Genomic DNA, 20,261 nt, shown 5'->3' with positions numbered 1-20,261 from the left:
ACCAAGGGCGTAAAAGCTACTACAGAAAAGCACATTCTAGTGTTGTGCCGGGTTCCCCGTGTAGGAGGGCGGGGGAGCCGGAGGGAGCTAATGGGTCAGGCAGGCCTCAGAAGATGGCAATAGTCATCTCTCTGGGACACTTGAGAAAACCAGGCAGCTCCGGCTAACGTGGAATTAGGTAGCTGCTGGCAGCCAGGAGGGACCCATCCACACCCACACTGCTCCCTCTTCCTGCTGCCCTGCTTTCTGGAAAGGCGGGAAACCCCTGTTCTCCAGAGGGAGGGAGCCTCTTCTTAGTTACCCTCCAGGAGGAGGGAGAGAGACCTGCAGCCCTTGGCGGGCCTGAGTCATCACGACTGCACAGCTGCACCAGGCAAGCTGGAGGGAAGGAGATGGCATTGCAGTGGCCTCTGGGCCTACCTGGGGTCTGCCTATGAGGAGCCGGGCCTCAGGGAGATCGTGGGAGCAGCCACAAACTGCAGGGAGTGAAGAGTGAAGAAGATCCAGGGAGTGGCAGGGTAGGCAGCTTGGGATGCTCCTGCAAATCACCCTTAAAGGCCCCAGAGAGGCGATCCCGCACTGCAGCGCCCAACTCTTCTCCACGTGCTCCAGCAACAAAGGCAGGAGTTCTCCCTCGCATCCAGCCAAAACCCTTCTTGCAGCCCTCTCCAAGAACACTAGACTGTTATAAGGTAATAAAAATGAAGAGAGTACATATTCAGAGGTTTGGGCTCTTTCTTCTTTAGGATACCCTTTAGGTCCCACCCATATACCACTGAAACTACAGGAACGAATCCAAGTGTCATGTGAAGTCCCCCTGCCGTACACGAGAAGCTGTGTCCACATGGCTGCAGAAAGCTGGCGGCACTTGGACACTGGGGTTTTGGTCCTGACTGCACAGTCATTTACAGACATCAGAACCAGTTTCCTCACCTTGCTAGGTGTCAGTTTACCAACCCAAATGGACAGAAAAAAGCTTCCACTCTCACTCATGGTTTCTCTCATCCCCCATCACAGCAAACTTATTTCCCTAACCATGGTTCTAGAAGAGAAAAATAAGGACACCAGGACTGGCCAGCAAAACCAAGAAAAAGCTACAAAAACAGGGTCTCTTGTCTTACGAAGACACTTGTCCACCCCCACTGAGCATCCTTTGCACATCAGCTTTGGGAATTATCTACCAAGATGCAGCTCTGGCCTGGCCGTCTCTTCCTGCCTCCTAGACTTGACCCATTTCACCAGCTGGGATGCACGCTGGGAATAACCATGGGCCTAAGCAAAACATTTCCTGGGAGGAAAATTTATTGTTAAAAGGTTTTGTTGTTAATAACAGTATAACATCATTCCAAAGACAAGTACACACGTAATTTGAACAGTCTACACTTTGCTTCTCTCTGCCTCTGTGCATATAACAGAAGGCTGGCTGTGAGTTTCTGTGTGTTCCTTATCTCTGGAATGTTCCTGTAAAGCGCTCTACCTTGAGAGGCTGGGGTCACCACCCACCAAGCAGGAGGTTTCTTACTGGGCAGTGGTGGTGATCACTCTTTAAAGGGGAGGAATGTGAAATTAGAGAGCCGGAGGACAGAAAATGGTCTGGGTGAGGGAGGTGAAATGTGGGGAGAAATGCTTCCTCCTTTTCCTTTAAATCTGATCCGGGACTTTTCAGGAAATTAAACACCGAGACTATTAGCATCAGATAGAAAACAGATGAGGTTAAGACATCGCAATACTACAGCAGATTCCCTGGGCAGGCAGAGTGGGACATGTGTAAGCAATCATAGCAGTATTTCTGGAAAAGACCTTTTATGTTTTTAATACTTAACACTTCATAACAGCGACTAATAGGCAGGATAAAAGAAGGCTGCTCAAAAGGCAGCTTGGGGGATGAACGATTTTCCAGACAACAGAGCTTGGGGGAGGCAAACTTCCTGGGCTTCAATTCCTCACCCTCCCACCCCTGCCCACCCTCCTCTGCTTGGCAGAGTTGCTGAAGGCTGGGGGAAGCCAGGCAGTAGGATGGCATGAGGGGCTGACGGCCAGACAGGACAGTCCCCACTAAAGAGACTATACCCCACTTGTCTGCCTAGAGAATAAGAAGAATAGCTTAAAGATGACCCCTCAAAAAAGCCATAATGGCATGGATAATAATACATTTTTAGCAGGGACACTGGATTTGAGAGTGAGAGGTGTTCCAAACCCCATCTCTGTTTATTATGGCAGTGTTATTGTGGGCAAGCTGCTCAGTCTTTTGGTGTCTCAGTTTCCCTGCCTATCAGTTAAGGAATCTGGACTCAGCGTTTCTCAGAGGAGGCCCTCTTGTCATCAGGGGGTGGGATAATGCTTTTGTGTGGGACTGTCGGATATATTTCAGGATGGTTAGCATTGCGGATCCACCAGGCACTAAATGCCAGTAGCACCCCCATACACACAGTCGTGTCAATGACCAGAAATGGCCCTCAGATTTCCAAATGTCTGGAGGGCTGGGAGCAGTGGAAGAAGTGCTGAAAGTATACAAGCAGGTAAACACCCAGAAGCGGAGTAGCTGGACCGTATGGTAGTTCTATTCGCAATTTTTTGAGGAATCTCCATTCTGTTTTCCATAATGGTTGCACCAGTTTGCATTCCCAGCAGCAGTGTATGAGGGTTCCCTTGTCTCCACAACCTCTCCAACAGTAGTTATTTCTTGTCTTGTTAATTACAGTCATTCTGACGGGCATAAGATGATATCTCACTGTAGTCTTGATTTGCATTTCCCTAATAACTGGCGATGTTGAACATCCTTCCATGTGCCTTTTGGTCATCTGTGCATCTTCTTTGGCAAATTGTGTGTTTAAATCTTTTGCCCATTTTTTAATTGAGTTGTTTGGGTTTTTGCTGTTGAGATGTATGAGTTCTTTATATATTTTGGATACTAACCCCTTATCAGATGTATAATATCTTCTCCCAATTGTTAGGTTGTCTTTTTATTTTGTTGACGGTTTCCTTTTACCTTCCTGAGCAAAACCTTTTTAGTTTGATGTAGCCCCTTTTGTTTATTTTTCCTTTTGTTTCCCTTGCCTGGTGAGACACGGTATACAAAAAGATACTGCAAAGACTGATGTCAAAGAGTGTACTGCCTATGTTTTCTTCTAGAAGTTTTATGGTTTCAAGTCTTATATTCAAGTCTTCAGTCCATATTGAGTTAATTTTTGTGTATGGCATGAGATAATGGTCTACTTTCATTCTTTTGCATGTGGCTGTCTAGTTTTCCCAGCACCATTTATTGAAAAGACTTTCCTTTCTCCACTGTATGTTCTTGGCTCCCTAGTTGAAAATTAGCTATCCATAGATGTGTGGTTTTATTTCCAGGCTCCTTATTCTGTTCCATTGATCTGTGTGTCTGTTTTTGTGCCAGTACCATGCTGTTTTGATTACTATAGCTTTGTAATATATTTTGAAATCAAGGAGTGTGATACTTCCAGCTTGTTCTTTTTTCTTAGGATTCCTCTGGCTATTCGGGGTCTTTCATTGCTCCATATAAATTTTAGGATTCCTTGTTCTATTTCTATGAAAAACGTCTTGAGACTTTGATACAGATTGCATTGAATCTGTAGATTGCTTTAGGAAGTATGGACATTTTAACTATGTTAATTCTTCCAATCCATGAGCACAGGATATCTTTCCATTTCTTTGTGTCTTCTTCAAATTCTTTCAACAATGTTTTATACTTTTCTGTGTACAGGTCTTTCACCTCTTTGGTTAAATTTATTCCTAGGTATTTTATTATTTTTGATGCAATTGTAAATGGGATTGTATTCTTAATTTCTCTTTCTTTTATTATTTTGTTAGTGTATAGAAATGTTATTTTGTATAAAAGTTATTTTGTTAGTGTATAGAGATGCAACTGATTTTTTATGTTGATTTTGTGTCCTGCAACTTCACTGTATTCATTTTATTATTTCCTTTTTTTTTAAAAGCATTATTTTTAAAGTTATGCTTTGGTGAGGAAGATTGGCCCTGAGCTAACATCTGTTGCCAATCTTCCTCTTTTTTTTTCTCCCCAAAGTCCCTGTACATAGTTGTATATTCTAGTTGTAAGTCCTTCTAGTTCTTCTATGTGGGATGCCACCACAGCATGGCTGGATGAGTGGTGTGTAGGTCTGCACCCAGGATCTGAACTGGCGAACCCCAGGCCGCCAAAGCAGGGCATGCAAAATTAACCACTACACCATTGGGCTGGCCCCATTTATTATTTCTAATAGTTTTTTTGGTGGATTCTTTAGGGTTTTCTAAATATAAACTCATGTCACCTGCAAATAGTGACAGTTTCACTTCTTCCTTTCCAATTTTGATCCCTTTTTATTTCCTTTTCTCGCCTGATTGCTCTGGCTAGGACTTCCAATACTATGTTAAATAACAGTGGTGAAAGCAGGCATCCTTGTCTGGTTCTCATTCTTAAAGGGACAGCTTTCAGTTTTTCACCATTGAGTATGATATTAGCTGTTGGTTTGTCACATATGGCCTTTATTGTATTGGCGTACTTTCCTTCTATACTCATCATATTCAGAGTTTTTATCATAAATGGATTTGTATTTTGTTGAATGCTTTCTCTGCATCTATTGAGATGATCATGTGATTTTTATGCTTCATTTTGTTAATGTGGAGTATCATGTTGATTGATCTGTGGATGTTAAACCAGCCCTGCATCCCTGGAATAAATCCCACTTGATTTAATGTATTATTATATTCAATTTGCTAGTATTTTGTTGAGGATTTTTGCGTCTATGTTCACCAGTGATACTGGCCTATAATTTTCTTTTTTTGTGTTGTCCTTATCTGGTTTTGGTATCAGGATAATGTCAGCCTCATAGAAGGAGTCAGGAAGCTTCCTCTCCTCTTCAACTTTTTGGAAGAGTTTGAGAAGAGTAGGTTTTAAGTCTTCTTTGAATGTTTGATAGTATTCACTGGGGAAGCTGTCTGGTCCTGGACTTTTGTTTTGGGGGAGGTTTTTGATTACTGTTTCGATCTCCTTACTGGTCATTGGTCCATTCAAATTCTCTACTTCTTCTTGATTCAATTTTGGAACACTGTATGATTCTAAGAACTTATCCATCTGATCCAGCTATTCCACTTCTGGGTATTTATCCAAAGAGCATGAAAATTTGAGTGCATAAAGATATGCATCCCTATGTTCACTGCAGCATAATTCACAATAGCCAAGGCTTGGAAACAACCTAAGTGTCCATCAGTGGATGAATGGATAAAGATGATGTGGTATATATACACAATGGAATCCTACTCAGCTATAAAAAAAGATGAAATCTTGCCATTTGAGACAACATGGATGGACCTCGAGGGTATCATGCTAAGCAAAATAAGTCAGATGGAGAAAGTCAAATACTATATGATTTCACTCCTAAGTAGAAGATAAAAACAACAATAAACAAACAAACACAGATACAGAGGAGAAAGGGGGGAGAGAGGAGGGTGAAAGGAGTGATAGGGCACATGTGAACAGTGATGCATAGTAATTAGTCTTTGGGCGGTGAACATGATGCAGTCTACACAGAAATCGAAATATAATGATGTACACTTGAAATGTATACAATGTTATAAACCAATATTACCTCAATAACAATAATAAAAAAATGAAAGCTAACTAAATTAGAAATAATATATCTATTCATATATGTATATGTAAGCAGATAAACAGAACATTTAGGACACTTCTATCTAGTTCCACACTCATCCATGGTCTTCTGTACCCCAGGCACTCAGTGCAGCATGAGGCCAGCTTACCTTTCTGTCATTCATGTCATCACCTGGACTATCATATTCACCCTGTAGGAGAGAGAGAGATGCTGGATAAAGCCAGTAGACACATCAAAAGCAGAGAAAGCATTTTCTTCTTTATTTTATAATGTCATCCCTTTTTTCATTTCCATTTGAGGAAGGTCAAAAGCATGACACAGTAAGAAGCCAATGTTCCACTTTCTTAGCCATCAGCACTTGCAATGTTTCCTGTGGAGAGCTGCTCACACAAAGATGCCCGATGTGTATGCTCCAGAGATCAGCCCGTGCCTCCTAGAGAAAGTGCAATGGCAGGGCCTGTGCCTGTCAATGGGCTAGCATATCACATGAAATCACCCTATGCCGTGTCACGCTCACCCCGTCCATAACTGACAGAACCTCATAGATGCCCACAGTGAAGATGTCAGTGAGGAGAAGACTGCCATTTGAAAAATTCCTCAGGCACTCAGGGATCCGCCCGCAGTAGCCTCAGTTGGCATTACTAGTGTGACAGATGCCAAAGACCGATCAAATGAACAGAGCAGCTGTGGGGGCAGGTGGTTCATGGGCCAGTTAAGTTCTTTGTGAATCGTCTTGAAGAATATCATTGGATTGTATTACGGGGTGTTTATAGCCAAGGAAAGCTTTAATCACAGTCTCTCTCTTTTCTTTACTTAACCAAACAATACTTTAAGGAATTTTGAGAGATTTCCTTCAAAATGTTAAAGTAAAAAAAACCCTACACTTAATATGTACTTGCATGTTAAGAACAAGGAGTTCCACATCTGCACAAAACTATCACATAAAAATATGCCCTTCAGTCACTGAAGGGTGTGGCAGTCCAGGTTGTATATTTCCAGGCCGTCAACTCTCCTTCTCCACCACCTCCTCCTGTTAACCACTTGCACGCCAGATCTGTCTTCTCACACCCTCCGCCCAAAAAAGGCAGGGAGTGTAGGGAAAGCTCAAACAAAAACCAGTGCATTTTGCCACTGGGGAAATAATTAGACAGACAGTTTGGGACAATTAGCTAAAACCAAATTGGGGATTTTTGTCAGTCGTGAGCAGTCCAGAGTCGGTCAAGGCATTTTAATGTCATGCTCACTCCTGCCTCGCCTTGCACACACTCACCCACTGTGTCGCCTGTGGTTTTCAACTTTTTGAAGACAAGAGGGAGCATGACGACAGAAATGGTACTTACGTCATGAAGAGGGTAGGCAGCCTCATAGATGTTGTTTGCTATCAGCGAGTTAATGCCTGGAAGAAAGGAGGATGAAAATAGTAACTCTAGGGCAGGGGTTTCTCAACTTAACCTTTGTCTTTTGATAAATATTAAGCCCCCACCCACCCCTCAGCTGGGAAGCACTGCATCCTCCTCTACAGCCTCCCGGTCTGAAAGTTTTTGTCAAGTTTTAGTTCTTAGTATAAGAGCAATATTTCTTTGTTCCCCAAATACAAAGTTATGTTTTAATAGCAAATATGCTCTCTCAGACTTCACACTCTTCCTGTCCTCACACATTCAGATCGCTCCAGTCCAAGCACTTCCACCTCCACCACCACCTCCACAGCCACAACTGTCAGTTGAGAATATCTGCTCGGTGACAGCATGAGAACGATGACAGGGGTTACTGCAATTGTGATCAACAAAAGTAGACATCACAGCATCCCACAGCACTTGATCTGAACTGGCTTCTGGCGCCTTCTTGTTCCTCCACAGGGGCGTGCTTATAACTGTCCATGACCCATCTGCCTGGGCCGTCGGATCCCTGAGGTAGGGACAGTAGGGCAGGAGTTCTCAGAGTGCAGTCTGGGGAAGCTGGGGGTCCTCAGGACCCTCTCAGGGCGTTTATAAGGTCAAACCATTTCTATAATAGTACTAAGCCATGATTTGCTTTTTCACTCCTGCTTTCCCACGAGTATACAGTGGAGTTTTGTGACGTGATGACATCATCCCCCTGACAGAAATGGAGTGTGTGCTTGTGTATCTTTGTGCTTTAAAATCTCCTCAGCTTGAACTTCTAGTCCAATAAATATTGATCGATATAACCCACCTAGACCAAAGCCCTTTGGGTGCTCTCAATAATTTTTTAAAGTATAGAGTGGTCCTAAGACCACAAAGTTTGAAAACCACACAAGGGATTCATTTTTTAAATCCCAACAGTACTTCACACCACTTGCTCACAGCAGACCCTACGAAATACATGTTAACTGAATGAACGGCTCTGTTCCTATAATTCCAATATACTCACAACGGAGGACCTTCTGCTCAGCACAGAGTCATTGCTGTTTTCTTGTTTCATTCATGGTTTTATTCAAAGACTATAAAGTGGTCTGTATGTTCTGTCTGACTCAGGAGAGTCTGTCCTGGCTCCCAGATGGGAGGGACTATATCCCACCAGTTTGCAGTACGGAGGATCCTGCCGTGTGAGGACGCACAGTGAATCACGGAGAGGGAGGAGGAGGGAAAGTCTCTGGTACTCAGTGATTTCCACTGCCTCAAACACACTTTCTGCCCTGAGAGACTTTCTTTCCAGGGAGACTGTAGACAGTAGTGAGATGATGAGAAAATTGGTTTTGGAGGGAAATACGTATGATGTCCGAATGCTAAGTAATCCACATCTGCACCGCTCCGGATAAGACAACGAGGTTGGATAACAAATCTAGCCAAGGGTTACTCATTTAAATTCATGGTTTTCCACCCCCGTTCCCACTCAGTGCCCTACCCACAGACTCAGAGACTGCAGAGGCTCTCAGACAATCCTCTCTCCTCCATCAGCCTCCCCTTCCTCAAACTTGCCCGTATTCACCTCAGTTCTAGGAGGCTGGATACCAGAAAGACCCACCATGGGCCCCACCGTGGGAGCAGAGGCCCTTGGATGCTGCAGGGGGCGCTCAGCAGAAAGAGCCACTCTTCCAATGAGTTGAGAGCTGAGTGTTTTGGTGCTGGGGTGTCACCAAAGGGCCAGCCCTTTCCTGATTTTAAGTTTCCTCCTCGGCATGAACAGAAAACATCAGAAACAACTTCGGGGGGAGCAGAGGGTGTGTGAAGGGAGTGGGGACACGGGGAAGGATGCCCAGAGGCTGAACGAGCTGCAGATTTGTCTTACTCATATGACTACAATTTCACTCTGAGCATCATTAATCAGTTCAAGAGCCATAACCACAGCAATGCGAAGCCACCCTACAATAATCAAGGGGAGGAGCCCCAAGTCGGGACAGGGGGTAGTAGTTCAAAGGTACAGAAGAGTAGCTGACATGGATAGAGACTGAATCATCACTGGCAGATAGAGCTCCAGCAGGACTGCACCCAACTCGCTACCCCACCCCATCCCTGCAGTCATGCCTGTGGTTGCCACGCCAGCAGCACCTACCTGAAGACAAGCCCAAAACTGATGGAAGAAGTTAAGCAGAACTCTTCTGCTAATCCTCAGCTTTGCTTATTAAAGCACAGTAGCCGAGTATGTAAGAGCATTAGGCTGACAACCTGAACTCCTAGCTCCTGCTGCCAGATCCTCAAAATGACCTCAAATGGTTGGAGGTCTAAAGCTACGCACACTCCCGCCCATCCCAAGTAAAGCTTCCTTTGTGCCACACACCTAAAGCGGGTAGCTCACTTCACTTCTACGACATTGTCTGCCCATTGTTTTGTGTCCCCCAAAGGCCTACACGGTATCTGAAGTCAGAGGCACCCCCCCCCCCACTTGTGTCTCTCTGGCACCTAGTTCACTGCTGGGAACACAGACGGGATAACGGTCGTTACGAGCAACCAGCTCTGTGGCTACAGTTATCTCAGTATCTCTTCCCATTTACCCTGGGCACCCACCCTCCTTGCTGCTTCAGTCTTTTTTGGCAATCTATGCTGATTCAGAAACTTTAAACTCTGGTTGATTAGTCTGCTTGCTTAGAGAGGAAGCCCAGACAAATGGTTCTTTGCCTTGAAGCCAATACAACTCAGGTCACCAAATCTGAGTCGTCCTAACCCAAACAACCGGAGCCCCAAAATGCTGTAACTGAACGTGTCTCTGTCACTCAGGGTTGTGTACCTCCTCTTTTTCAGGGAGTATCATATGTGTCACCCCATCAGTGGCCGCTGGATGGAGGGAGCGGATAGTCCGTAAAAGGAGGAAGAATGGGGAAAGGGGAGGCAAGTGGAAAAGTAACTATTCTCTCCCCACTTCACCCAACAACGAGAATTTCTCTGGCCTCTTGGTTCACCCACAGACTTCACAAACCAAGATTCTACCCCGACACAAGCATGGAAATCAGTTTGAAAGAAGAAGAAAATAATCAAACGTTTTTTAAAAAAAGTCTTCACTTTGAAAATTGAAATTCTGAATTTTTTCCTTTCTTTTAAGCAAAAATGGGCTAATTAGTTCCATCATGCACCATCCACGTGGCCACCATGGCAAAGCTTTCTTCTTCAGGATCACATCCGTAGTCTTTCCTCTCTGCTCTAGACCCAGGGAGAGAAAGAGACCCAACCTCTCATCCTATTACTCCAGGAGCGGGGCTGGGGAGGAGGAGACAGCTGGAAGGACATTTGCCTTTCCCTGTCCCTATGAAGGGAAGCGGTGCCTCAGCTCGAACAAAGCAGAGCTCACTGAGGACCCCTCACTGGTCCCTAAGGCCCTTCAAACCACCAGGTACATCATCCCTGTTGCTGTTAGGACTATAATCCCCAAAGGAAAAGGCTCAGACTTCCTCTCTGCCCAGCAGTGACCACATTCGCTACACGGCCTGATCCAGCCAGGCCTAGCAACACTGGTCCTCTGCATCGATAGTGTCAGGCCACGGACAGAGCAGGGCAGGCTCAGGCCCCAGGACAAATACCTGAAAACACACACTCACAGCGCAAAACCTGGGGCCTAGCATTCAGCTCCAGAGACATCTCTGGTTTCCTGGGTACAAAGGATCAACCAAAGCACAGTTTATGGCCTGCCTCCCGAAGGGAGTCTCATCAAATCTCCAAGGGCCACTGGGGACAGGGACCAGGGCTCTATTCCCTCCAGGCCAAATTCAAAGGGAACTTTTATCCATTGGGACAGGTACTTAGAGAAATGGTGCTGAATTCCTGAAAACCCATTTGGTTTTGATTCCCCGCAGAACAGGGCCCAGTCCGCCCGGCGTGCTGCTTTCATCCCCGTATTCCAGCCGGACATAAATCTAAACCAGAGCCCCCAGACACTGCATTTCACAGAGACTATATTTACCCATCACCAAATTGTCTCGACGTGTGCTTAATTACCTAAAGGCCTTTAATCCCAAGGCTTTTCTTCTAACAAAATATAAACCAGTTCAGCTGGATGAATGATAAACCAGATGTTTACAACGCACGACATGGTCTGGCTTCGGTCAAAATAATTAAGACATCGTCTCCTGAGAGGGGAGGGGAGATGCCCAAAACATACGTTTGTTTAAATGATGCTCTGACACAAAAATGTCTATGAAAATGTAGCTCCATCAATCTATAGCCGTCCGTGAAAAGGCAACAATAAGTTGCATAGGAAGGAGCAGGGGAGGTGTCTGTCCTTCTCTGATGTGCTCAAGGAGGCTTGGGTTTCTTTCCGCGGTAAAGTGCCCTTTAAAGGCATTCCTTGATGGGGTAAACTGGCAGGGCCCTGCCCACTGACCTTATGTTATGTTGAATAAGGAGACACTGTGGGGCTGGGCCAAGTTTGTGATCATTCATATGCTACTACCACCATGAGGAATGCAAACTCATAAATAAATCTGTCTCTGAACATCGTGTGTACATTAGTCCGTAATGCCTCACTTCCAGCGGTAAATAAGAGGGAAAGGTTGAGTTAGAGAAAGTTACTGAAGAAAGTTAGGGAAGAAACCCCCAAAATTAAAAAAATGAGACCAAATGCCAATCCACCCACACTTTTTCAAGGTCAGTTCCCCTTTCTTTGCCTTCTGATGCTAATTCTCACCCTCCTGCCTCTCCTTCCATGAAAGGAAAAAGAAGAAAAGAAAACAGTGACTGAAAGTCCAAGAGATCCTACTGCTGGCTAGGACATTAAAAGGGACTGAAAATCCATATAACAAATGTTAGAAAAATAACAAGAAAAATTAGGCCCTTTACAGAGATGACTTCATCATCCCTCACTACTTGAGAAAGCCAAGGCTCAAATGCCTGCAAGGCAGAGCACTCCATGCCCTCCTCACATCCCCAGATGTAAGGAGGACAAGAAGCCTGTGACAGCCCGTCCTAAATTTATCTTCATCGAATGTTAGAGCTCCTAAGAATCACCTGGGTAGCTTGTTAAAAATGCAGATCTTGGAGCCTTGCCCCTACAGATTCTGATTCAACAAAGCTAGCGTGGGATCCCAATAGTGAGGTCTTGAACAAGTACGCCAGGTGATTCTGACACAGATGGAGTATGACCACACCTGAGCAACGGTGCCCGTGGTCACAGGGCAAAGGATCAATATAGAAGCACAACCTTTACTTCCACCCCTCCTGGCCAGCAGTCCTGAACCCTCCCTGTTCTCACTTTCCCTTTCGCTGTAATCGTCTACTCCCACGCTCTCTGAGGTCCACACACTCTGTGCAACCGCAAGTCTTGGCTATGGCCCCGGGCCTACTCTCTGTGAACTTATAGGAAAGCCAGTCCCCTCTCTGAGCCTGGTTGGCTCATATGGAGAAAAGACCATGTTGCTCCTGCCTATCAAAGTCTAGAAAATGCTGGACTTAGAAAGAAGCTTCAAGAACACTGAAGGTGCCGCCCCCTCCCCCCTTTATGTTAAAAGGAGAGAAACAGGCCCAGAGAGGGAATGTGACTTGACCTAAATTTCTCAACTTGTTTGTCCGAGAACTGAACTGACACCCACTTCTCCCCCCTTGCTGGTGTATCTATCTTCTTTTTGCCCCTTCTGGATATGTTCTCACCCCCTCTCTATCTGACGTGAGGGGGCTCCCTTGCTCTCTGGCTCTCTACTGGGCTCAGCAGGCCAGAGGGAGGCGGGACAGTGTATAGACTCCTGGCCTCCTCCCTGAATGGTCACCTGCTCCCCTCAATGCCACCTCCTCTACTGAATTCTGTCCATCCATTTTCCAGCAACCTCTCTCTCGCCTCGTGGATCTAGAGACAATAACAGCTGTACTGTCGCTAATTCTGGGTTGCTACACCATCCCCGACTCCCTGTCCACACCGTTGTAAAGGGTCTCTCTATTAACATTCCACCTTTGAATTATCCTAATTAGAGTGTCATTTGTTCCTGTTGGGGACCTAACTAATTCTCTGGAGTGGCTCCCACCATGTCTTTGTCTTATTTGCTTTCTTTCATGTATCTCTCTTATCAGACAGGACATGGTTTAGCCCCTCTTCTCCACAAATGTCACCTGAAATGGAAGCCGCATAAGGGCAGGGGTTGGTATCTGTTGTGCCTGTTTCATTGACTACTCTATTCCCAGTTCTAGAATATGAAGGACACAGAGTAGGTGCTCAATAAATATTTGTTGAATGAACGAACAGAAGTTACAGTGAGAAGCCCTCAGCTTTCAACTCTCTGGAAAACCTTTCTCAATAACTTCATCCACCTATCAGTTGATTAATTTAAAGAGCACTGAAGAAGACCCAAGAAACCTGAGTTCTAAATCTCTAACCTTGGGTACTCAGTTAATCACTGTTGTGAAATGAGTTAACATCTGTTGAAACTATTTTGTATGGCAGTTTAAAGGATCAAACAAGATAATGAGTGTGAAAGTGCTTTGAAAAGCACACAGCTACACACGTGCGAGGTGTCCTTATTATTTAGTTACAGTAATACCTTATGTGTATGGAGATCTCTCAGCTGGTCATCCCAGTTCTCACCACAGAGGATCCAGAAGATGGAGAAAGTATCTAGATCTCATAAAACCCGTTCCCTAGTGTTATGTACCTTAACCACAGCAGAATCCATCAGGCCCTCTTTCAACACATTTTCACTCTCTCTTTACCCAAAATTTTAATAAGCTTGTCTTCCTGTCTTCCAAACAATAAAGCAACACTGAAATAGCAACACTCAAGGAGGGAGGTTATCAGAGTCAAAATTCAAGAAATCAGAGAATTTGGGGCAAACAACTCTAAAAATACTTTGAAGAAATATAAAAAAAAGCTTATGTTCTTTATGACGAACCTGATTCAGAAAACGTTACATACGCATCTATGTGGAGAATATGTGTTGATTCTATTCTATGTAAGAAGGCAGAGAACAGTACGAGAGACTTTAGAAAAATTTCCATACAAAAAGATGTTGCTGAGGACATCAAGAACTAAACCGCTAACCATATTCCCCTCTCACTCTGGTTCAAGGTCAGATGTGCCGCCCAACTGCAGAAGCCAGAGGGCTCTATGGTTTGAACATTTGTATGCTATTTTTTTCTCCTAGTTTTGACATTCTATTTTAATTTGTGTTTTTCCTGGTTCTTATTTAATTTATTATTTATATTTTGCTGCTTTATTGTTTTTCTTGTAAGCCAACTCAGAAATTTTGTGGAACAAGAGAGGAACATAAATAATTCAATACATACAACTTATATACAGCTTAATGCTTTGCAAAAGTAGGCACTGAAAAATATAGATACTTTCTACAAAGAAAAAAGGTGGTATTACTAAATAAACTGGAGTATTTCTGGATTACTATTATTTTTAGTTTATTTTCCATCTTCTGATTTCCATTGTAATTGGGTACAACGGGAAAGGGAATAAAGCTTTGTAAGTTGGTCACAAAAGTAATGACCATATAAAAGGCAATTCTAAGGGTGAAGGATCAGTAAAAATACCTTGAAAGATATGCCAAGCACTCTCTTGTTGTCCCTTTTTCTCTTCTTTTTACGAGGCAACAATCCTTGGGAGGAATTTAAGTCACTTCTAGCCACTTGTGCTTCTCTATAAACCAGAGAGAAGGGCAATAAAATCAAAAGTGACCCCATGGCTGCAGGTCCATATTGTCTTGAGGCTTCACACTGTTATCACGTTCCTCAGTCTCTCTGATTTCCTGAGTAAGATGGTAAGTTGGCCAAGGAGCTTAGTGGGTACTTGATTCTCCCAGGCCAAAGTCAAACAACTTGAAAATTGGCCTTCAGGACTCTCGTCTGCTGGGAGGCAGAGTTCAGTCATATGTCCCTTGTCACAAAGCTACGAAGGAAATCAGCAGCTAACATGGAACTAACAGACATCGAAGACTCAGCATAATTCTACTGCTAGTTTGTAGCATCCCAAAGGCAGTGGAAGTAGGACTGGAATAAGGGAACCCAAGCTCTAGATCCGATTCTGACAGTGACCCAGCATGTGACCCTGGACAAGTCACTTATCCTCTTTGTACCCATTTGGAATTGAAGACGATAATTACTGACATATCTACTTTCCCTCAGAACCATGAAACTAATATTAGATCATTTATGTTGATACATAGACACATACAAGAAAGTTAACTGCTTCCTCCTCTGTGTCCTTTTGCACTCTGTCCCTGTCCCTCTTATTGTACCACCAGATTACTTCTTATCTGTTTACATGTCTGTCTATATGACTAAACCGAGAGCCCTTCAAAGGTATCAACTGGGCCAAATTCATCTCGGGATCTCTTGGTTTCTATCATATCATTTGACTTATAGAGGTGCTCAATAAATGTTTTCTGAACGTCAAAAGAGAAAGAAATTTGGGGCCAGCCTGGTGGCACACTGGCTAAGTTCACACATTCCACTTTGGCCCGGGGTTTGCCAGTTCAGATTCCAGGTGTGGACCTATGCACCCCTTGGCAAGCCATGCTGTGGCAGGCATCCCACATATAAAACAGAGGAAGATGGGCATGGATGATAGCTCAAGGCCAGTCTTCCTCAGCAAAAACAAAAGGAGGAGGATTGGCAGCAGATGTCAGTTCAAGGCTAATCTCCCTCAAAAAAAAGAGAAAGAAGTTTTTGGAAACTACTCAACAACAACAAAATCCTTATGATGTTTGACTTTGAGACATCACAAAAAAAATGCAGATGCTCAAAGAAAAAGAAAACTTCAGTGTTAAAGCAGAGGGTCTCTAATAACTTTCCAACAATCTGGAGACTGTCCCCCACAATAAACTTTAGTTTTTAAGGACTTTCCAGTTTACAAAACAAACTAACAGCTTCCTATTTAATCTTTACAAAAACCTCTGGAAGATAGATATTATCATCCCCACCTTACATAAAAGGAAAACTGAATCACAGAGAAATTAAGCCACTTGTCCACAGACACATGTAGTCAGGAACTCACCAGCAACCGCTGTGGGCCTAGCAGGCCAAGCATGTCTAATTAATTCACTAAACCAAGTCAACTGACTAGAACGTGCAAGGCAGACAGCTCAGTGCATTGGGGCATAAAACATGATTCAGACACATCTCAAGGACTGTTTTGGGAGTCTGAGCCGTGGACACAGATAATCAGCAAGAAAGAGACTGGGTTCAATGGAAGCTCCGAGGAGAGGGGATTAAGGGCAAACCTGAGGGACAGTGACGTTTGGTCTGGAGATGGGCATGTGTGAGATTAGGGGACAGAAAGTCAGGGAAAGGGAACAATATGAAAAAAACAGAGAGGATGGTAGCTACATTAACAGGAAGAGAAGCAGGAGAGAGAAGAAGAGAGAGAGAGAAAGGGAATGAGATAGAAATGGACACGTTGATATACTGATTTGAAGGTTCCGGTGAACAGCTCAGTGGAGGTATCCATCCAGCAGTTGGAAATGCTGGGCTGGAATCGGTGAGAGAAGCAGGAAATAGAAATGCATGATTGCAAGTCATCTATAGAGAGAGAATAAGGTGGCCAAGGGGACACAGAGAAGACAACATCTAAAATGTGGGAGAGGGAAGAGGAACCAGAGAAAGTGTGGTCCGTGAGGTAGAAACAGGACAAGAGCAGATCAGTAGAGCGGCAGCACCATCCTGGATACCAGCTGCAGAAGATGGAGGTTCGTAAAGAAGGTGTGGAAGGATGCAGGGAGCTAAGGAAGATGAAGACTGAGAAAAAGGCCATGAAACGTGGGAAATAAGAAGTCACCTACAATATCTGAGGGAACACTTTTGGTCAAATTGGGGAGGGTGTGAGAGAATAAAAGGCAGGTTAGTGGAATTGAGGAGTGAACTGGTCAAGAAGTGAGGGTAAATTCAAGAACTTTGACAGAGGTCATGAGAAATTACAAAACACACTCTAAATCTCTCGACTCCTCTGGTTGTCCTCGTAACCAGGGACAAAGAGCCACTCAGAGGGAGGGCTTTAGTCTGTTCCATGGAATTGAGCTGGGCTGATCAGTTACCTCGCTCGCTCACGTGCTCACCTCATCAGCCCCATGCTCCAGACAAACAACATCACATAGAAGATTTGATTTTTAACAATAGGAGGGTTATTTGGGATTGCGCAGCAAGATGGATGCATCAAAGCAAACGGAGCCATACATAATTGCCCCCTTGGGAGGTCCTGCGCTATTCTAAAAACACTATCACCACCCAAGACCTGTTCTGACTCCTTCTTCAGGACCATTCCCTTGGTACTGAGGCAGCTTATGAGCCCCACAATAACGCTCCAAGATTAGCTATTATTACTGTCATCACTGTTGTTATTTCTCAGCTTGATGGCCTACTCTGTTCATTAGACTTGCCTCTAATGACTTTGGACTCTTTTCAACTCAAAGCTGCCTCAAACTTATTTGCCACCAAGAGCATATTCTGACGGAAGTTCTCTCAAAGGTTTCAAAAGCCGTTCTGAGCGATGGAAAGAGTTCAACCTGCAGAGTGAGTCCCCCAGGAAGGACACGTGGTCTTGGAGGTAAGCTCACATCGGTACCTCTGCCATTGTGTGTGTCTTCTAAACAATCTGTCAGCATCTGGACTGCCTGCCTTACACTGCAAGCTCCCAAATGCTGAGGTTCCTGCTTCAAAGACAAATACCCTCAGATGTAAAAACCAAACCACAAGGCAAACAGATTCAGCCGGATTTGGTGATGAGAGTGTTGAACTGAGGAGAGGCACATTCAGACTGCTGTGTGGCCTTAGATAACTCATTCACCCTCTCTCAGGGGCAGTTTCCTCACACATAATGTGACGGAGTTGGACTAAAGGACCTCTAAGATCCTTTCTTCTTAAAAAACAAATAAATAAATAATTTGCCATATTTTGGGTGATTATCAAAAACTTTTGGAGATTCTGTAAAGACAGAGGCAGCAGAACTACCAGGACAAGGTGAAAGATGCAGGCACTTCAGGGAAAGGAGAGGACAGACGAGAGACCTAGGAGGCAGGTCTGGGAGAAGTTACCGCAGCCTGGGGAGCAGCCCCAGCCTCCCCCCAAGGAAATGGGGCGCCCGCTGCTACTGGGGGGAGCCTCCGTGGAAGCAGCCTCCTCCCCTCCGTGTGGGGCGTCTGTTTTGTTCTTTGCTGCCCACCAAGCGAGCTGTTGAAAGGACAGCCCCAGCCCCCTGGGGGCCCCGTCAGCACCCGGCTCTCAGGAGGGGGAAGAGGCTCTTACCCATTGTGTTGTTGGCTCGAGAACAGGCTGTGCGCTTCAGAATCTCGTGCACCTAAAACAGACGACAGCAGGGCTGTGAGCGCCTTGACCACATGTGTCACCACCCTGGGGGGCAGGCGGTGGACCAGGCGGTTTGACCCACTTCGAGGGAGGAGGAAGCCAAGCATGTGCTGAGCTCATGGAGTGCACGTTAAACCCATTCAAACTTGAGTGCTTTGAGGAAACAAAGAATCTAACCCCCTCACACACACTGCCCCCCTCACTACGCCCTGAAAAAATAAAGAAAGGAAAGGCTACCCACTGACTGCAGTTGCAGGAGGTAAGGAGAACACGCCACGGAGCCCAGATCCTCATCGCCTCTAGAGGGCCAGGGAGGAGGCGTCTGGTCTGGGCCAAGGACGTCAGGGGGGCCAGGAGAGGGCGCCCTCTCCACCAGCCCTGATTAGTGCCCTTCTGGGGAAAGCGCAGGATGTGGAGGCAGACAAGCTGGTTCTAGTCCTGGCTCCTAGCCACAGGGTCCTGCGCAAGCTCTCCGAGGGACCTGGGGGTCCGCTGCCTCCTAGGTAACGGCACTATCTCACAGACCTGCTTTGAAGAACCATAAACGCACTTGGTAAACTGGAAAAGGCTCCCCCACATCTTGGCCATTGGTACTGTTCTGTCTCTGCTTTTCCCTGAGTCCTCATCTTATCTCCCCATCAGAGCATGCCAGATGCTTCCTCGAGTCTCCCTGTCTCAGAGCACAACCTGGGCACGTGCAGGCTGCCTGTTCAACGTCTGCTGTGCGCCTAAATAGGCCGACAGACCACTGGATTCTGGGGCTGCAGGCGGCTCTGTCTCTTGTGTGGGAGGGAGGGGTGCTGAGAGTACTCCCTGCCGAGGAGACAGGGATGCAAGTGGGCCACGGCAAACCTGATGGCCAACTAGTGCCCTTCAATGGGGCTCAGGATGGTGCCAGGCTATAAAGAGATGCCCAACAAGGCAGGCTGCTCTGGGACAAACAGCTGGGCTGCGCAGATGCCCACAAAGAAGGGGGTACAGGGAAGATGTTTACATATGTGGGCAAGGTCCTCAAACAAAAGTCCAGGGCAGAGTAGACCCCAAGACAAAACTCAAGGCTCTTTTCTTCCCCTTTTCACAGTGTGGAGTGGACTGGGGAAAGCGCAGGAGGGGAAAAAAGAAGCTTCCAGAACAGAGAGATGAATGAGAGAAGATGTATTGTTCCATCATCATTCACAGTCCCATATTCCAGCTACAGACCTAGAGGGAGTGGTATATAAATAACTTCCACCAGAATGGGGCCCAAGAATGTGTAATTAGCTTACAATACAATGCAGCAATTCAACAGCAATAATAATTAGGACCAGCGTTTATATGGCATTGTATTATTTTACAAGCACTTTGAAATTATTGGGTAATCTCTATGACACCCTGTAACTCCCCCACAGATGGGGGACCCAAACCACAGGGAGATTTAAGTGGCTTGTAGTAGCACCAACCAAGAAAATGGGAAGTTTACACTTTTAAACATAAGAAGATAAAAGAAATCGTATGCCCATCTTAAACCTTCCTAAAACACTAGGCTAGGAGGCCTGAGGTGTTTTCTTGTCCATCTGGAAAGCAAACAGTTAAGGCTACGTTTGTAGCATGCCTCAGAATTGTTCTGTAGCTTCCTCTAGTCCTGTCTCTTCTTATCCTTCTTATCCCTTCTTATCACCCTATTGACTTGGAAGTCCTTCTAGATACCTAACCCTTATTCCTCCTGCTATTGAAACTTATGTTCTTTCCTAGGGGTCAGTGGAAACAAACTGCCAAGTTTCCACTGAGGCATGAGTAAGTGTCCAGCCTTCCTTGGGCCCTTTTCTCTCCTCTCTCCATAGACTGAATGATCTCTAGGTGGGTAGAGAATAAATTGATCAGTGCCTGGAGACACCCTGCAGCTCAGCCTGGGACCACAGGGGCACAGGCCATATACAGATTTTTACTGGAATCAATCATCTGCAAAACTCAAAACCTATAC

At 45.2% G+C, this 20,261-nt stretch overlaps 1 protein-coding gene across 1 annotated transcript in view; it reads right to left on the bottom strand.

The window, feature by feature from the left end:
- Positions 1–20,261, bottom strand: part of ANO2 (anoctamin 2) — a 325,024-nt gene that overhangs the window by 211,546 nt on the left and 93,217 nt on the right. Inside the window, exons 7-9 of the mRNA XM_046676889.1 lie at positions 18,242–18,293; positions 6,971–7,026; positions 5,779–5,820 (exon numbers count right to left, since the gene is read on the bottom strand). Coding sequence (XP_046532845.1) covers positions 5,779–5,820; positions 6,971–7,026; positions 18,242–18,293 — 150 coding nt within the window. The remainder of the gene's footprint in view (positions 1–5,778; positions 5,821–6,970; positions 7,027–18,241; positions 18,294–20,261) is intronic.

The sequence above is a fragment of the Equus quagga genome, chromosome 1 (genome assembly GCF_021613505.1).
Source record: "Equus quagga isolate Etosha38 chromosome 1, UCLA_HA_Equagga_1.0, whole genome shotgun sequence".
NCBI classification, from domain to species: domain Eukaryota; kingdom Metazoa; phylum Chordata; class Mammalia; order Perissodactyla; family Equidae; genus Equus; species Equus quagga.
The sequence above is the reverse complement of the archived record's forward strand: the minus strand, read 5'-3'. Positions and strand labels throughout refer to the sequence as shown.